At 24.4% G+C, this 2,677-nt stretch overlaps 1 protein-coding gene across 1 annotated transcript; it reads right to left on the bottom strand.

Annotated features, from left to right (window-relative positions):
- Positions 1–310: 310 nt before the first annotated feature.
- Positions 311–2,179, bottom strand: PRSY57_0901800 (alpha tubulin 1; the record flags this gene model as incomplete). Its single annotated transcript, XM_012907257.2, has 3 exons — positions 311–1,489; positions 1,677–1,797; positions 2,118–2,179. 3 exons carry the CDS (start codon positions 2,177–2,179, stop codon positions 311–313), a joined length of 1,362 nt encoding a protein of 453 aa, XP_012762711.1.
- Positions 2,180–2,677: the final 498 nt, after the last annotated feature.

The following is a 2,677-nucleotide window of genomic DNA, read 5'->3' as shown; positions in this document are numbered from 1 at the left end:
AAAAAAAAAAAAAAAAAAAAAAAAAAAAAAAAAAAAAGGAAAATATATATACACAATGATAGCAAACATTGAAGATAAAAAATAATTATGATACAAGTAGAACTATTTATGATGTAATATAATAATATATTATATTTATGTGTAATAACATTATGGAAGAATTTTTATCTTTATTATATATATACTGCAATTTCCATATAAGTGAACATATATATATATATATATATATATAGATGTATGTACATACACACATATATAAATAAATATATAAATATATACATATATATAATGTTTTTATATATTAACAAATTTAATAATCTGCTTCATATCCTTCGTCTTCACCTTCTGCTTCATTGGATTCAATTCCTACCTCTTCATAATCTTTTTCTAAGGCAGCCAAATCTTCTCTAGCTTCACTAAATTCTCCTTCTTCCATACCTTCACCTACATACCAATGAACAAAAGCTCTTTTTGCATACATTAAATCAAATTTTTGATCCATTCTTGAGAATACTTCTGCAATTGCTGTTGAGTTGCTGATCATACAAACAGCTCTCATAACTTTGGCTAAATCTCCTCCTGGTACAACAGTTGGTGGTTGATAATTTATACCACATTTAAAACCAGTAGGACACCAGTCAACAAATTGAATGGTTCTTTTTGTTTTTATGGTAGCAACAGCTGCGTTTACATCCTTTGGTACTACATCACCTCTATACATTAAACAACAAGCCATATATTTTCCATGTCTCGGATCACATTTTGCCATCATATTTGCTGGTTCGAAGGCTGAGTTGGTAATTTCAGAAACGGACAATTGTTCATGGTATGCTTTTTCAGCACTAACAACTGGAGCATATGAAGATAACATAAAATGAATACGAGGGTATGGTACTAAGTTGGTTTGGAATTCTGTTACATCAACATTTAAAGCACCATCAAATCTTAAAGATGCTGTTAAGGAAGAAATAACTTGAGCAATCAATCTATTTAAATTAGTATATGTTGGTCTTTCAATATCTAAATTTCTTCTGCATATATCATATATAGCTTCGTTATCAAGCATTATTGCTACATCAGTATGTTCTAATAATGAATGAGTAGACAAAACTGAATTGTATGGTTCAACTACAGCAGTTGAAACTTGAGGTGATGGCCAACAGCAAAAATTCAGTTTGGATTTCTTTCCATAATCAACTGATAATCTTTCTAACATTAAACAACCAAATCCACTACCTGTTCCACCTCCAACTGCGCTGAACATTAAAAATCCTTGTAAACCGGTACAGTTATCAGCTAATTTTCTAATTCTGTCCAAACATACATCTATAACTTCTTTACCGATTGTATAGTGTCCTCTTGCAAAATTGTTGGCAGCATCTTCTTTTCCTGATATTAATTGTTCAGGATGAAATAATTGACGATAAGTTCCTGTTCTGACTTCATCAACAACGGTTGGCTCTAAATCGACAAAAACACAACGTGGTACCTAAAAGGAAAAAAAAAAAAAAATATATATATATATATATATATATATATATATATATATGTATATACTTATTTTAATAAATATGTTATATTGTTATATATGTTCTTTAACTGTTATATAAAGGACAACTTTTTATAAGTTACAAAAATATATATATTATATTATATGCGCGTGTATTATTTCTTACATGTTTTCCTGCCCCCGTTTCTGAAAAGAATGTATTAAAAGCATCATCATTAGCTCTAGAAGCCTTGTCAGAGGGCATTTGACCATCGGGCTGTATTCCATGCTCTAGGCAAAACAATTCCCTAAAAAATTCAACAAATTATTTATAAAAAGAATAAAGAAAAGATTTATTCATAAATACGCATAACTTTTTATAGATATATATACATTTAAAACAGGTGTGTACACATACATCGATTATATATACATATATATATTATGAATTTATTATGTATTATATATATATATATATTTATGTATCCTTTAGAACATTACACACACACATATTATTTTAACTTTTATGGATGAAAACACAATAAATATGATATACTTTTTTTCTTATATATATATATATATATATTAATATAATAATGTGTAAGAATATATAAGCTTATCATTTTACCAGCAAGCATTTCCAACTTGAATACCAGCTTGTCCTACATGGATACTTATTACTTCTCTCATTTTTTATTTAAATATATTAAAATAAATATTCTTTTTTTTTTCTTTTTCTTTTCTTAAATGATGATTTAAAAAAAAATATATAAATATGTATATAAAAAAAAAAAAAAAAATACAAATCAAATATATATTATTAATTATTGTATGAATATTTCTTCTTTATCCTTAAAATATATTTTTTTTTTAAATATATATTTAAATATATATATATATATAATAATATGTAAATTTTTCTTTTTTTTTTTTTTAATTTTATTATTTTTAATTCTTATAAAATAAATCTATTAATTATTTGTAAAAAAATTATACTCTTATATATTATATATAATATTTACTTACTCAAACCTTTAGAGTGCAAAAAAAAAAAAAAAGGAAAAAGAAAAAGAAAAAGAAAAAAAAAAAAAAAAAAAACAGAGTATTATATATATATATTATTATTATTATTATTATATAATTAATTATATATGTATACTTTCACAGTATCATTAAAATGTTCATATA

Source organism: Plasmodium reichenowi, chromosome 9, assembly GCF_001601855.1.
Source record: "Plasmodium reichenowi strain SY57 chromosome 9, whole genome shotgun sequence".
Lineage (NCBI taxonomy): Eukaryota > Apicomplexa > Aconoidasida > Haemosporida > Plasmodiidae > Plasmodium > Plasmodium reichenowi.
Note: the sequence above shows the minus strand (reverse complement) of the source record. Positions and strands in the feature narration are given on the sequence as shown.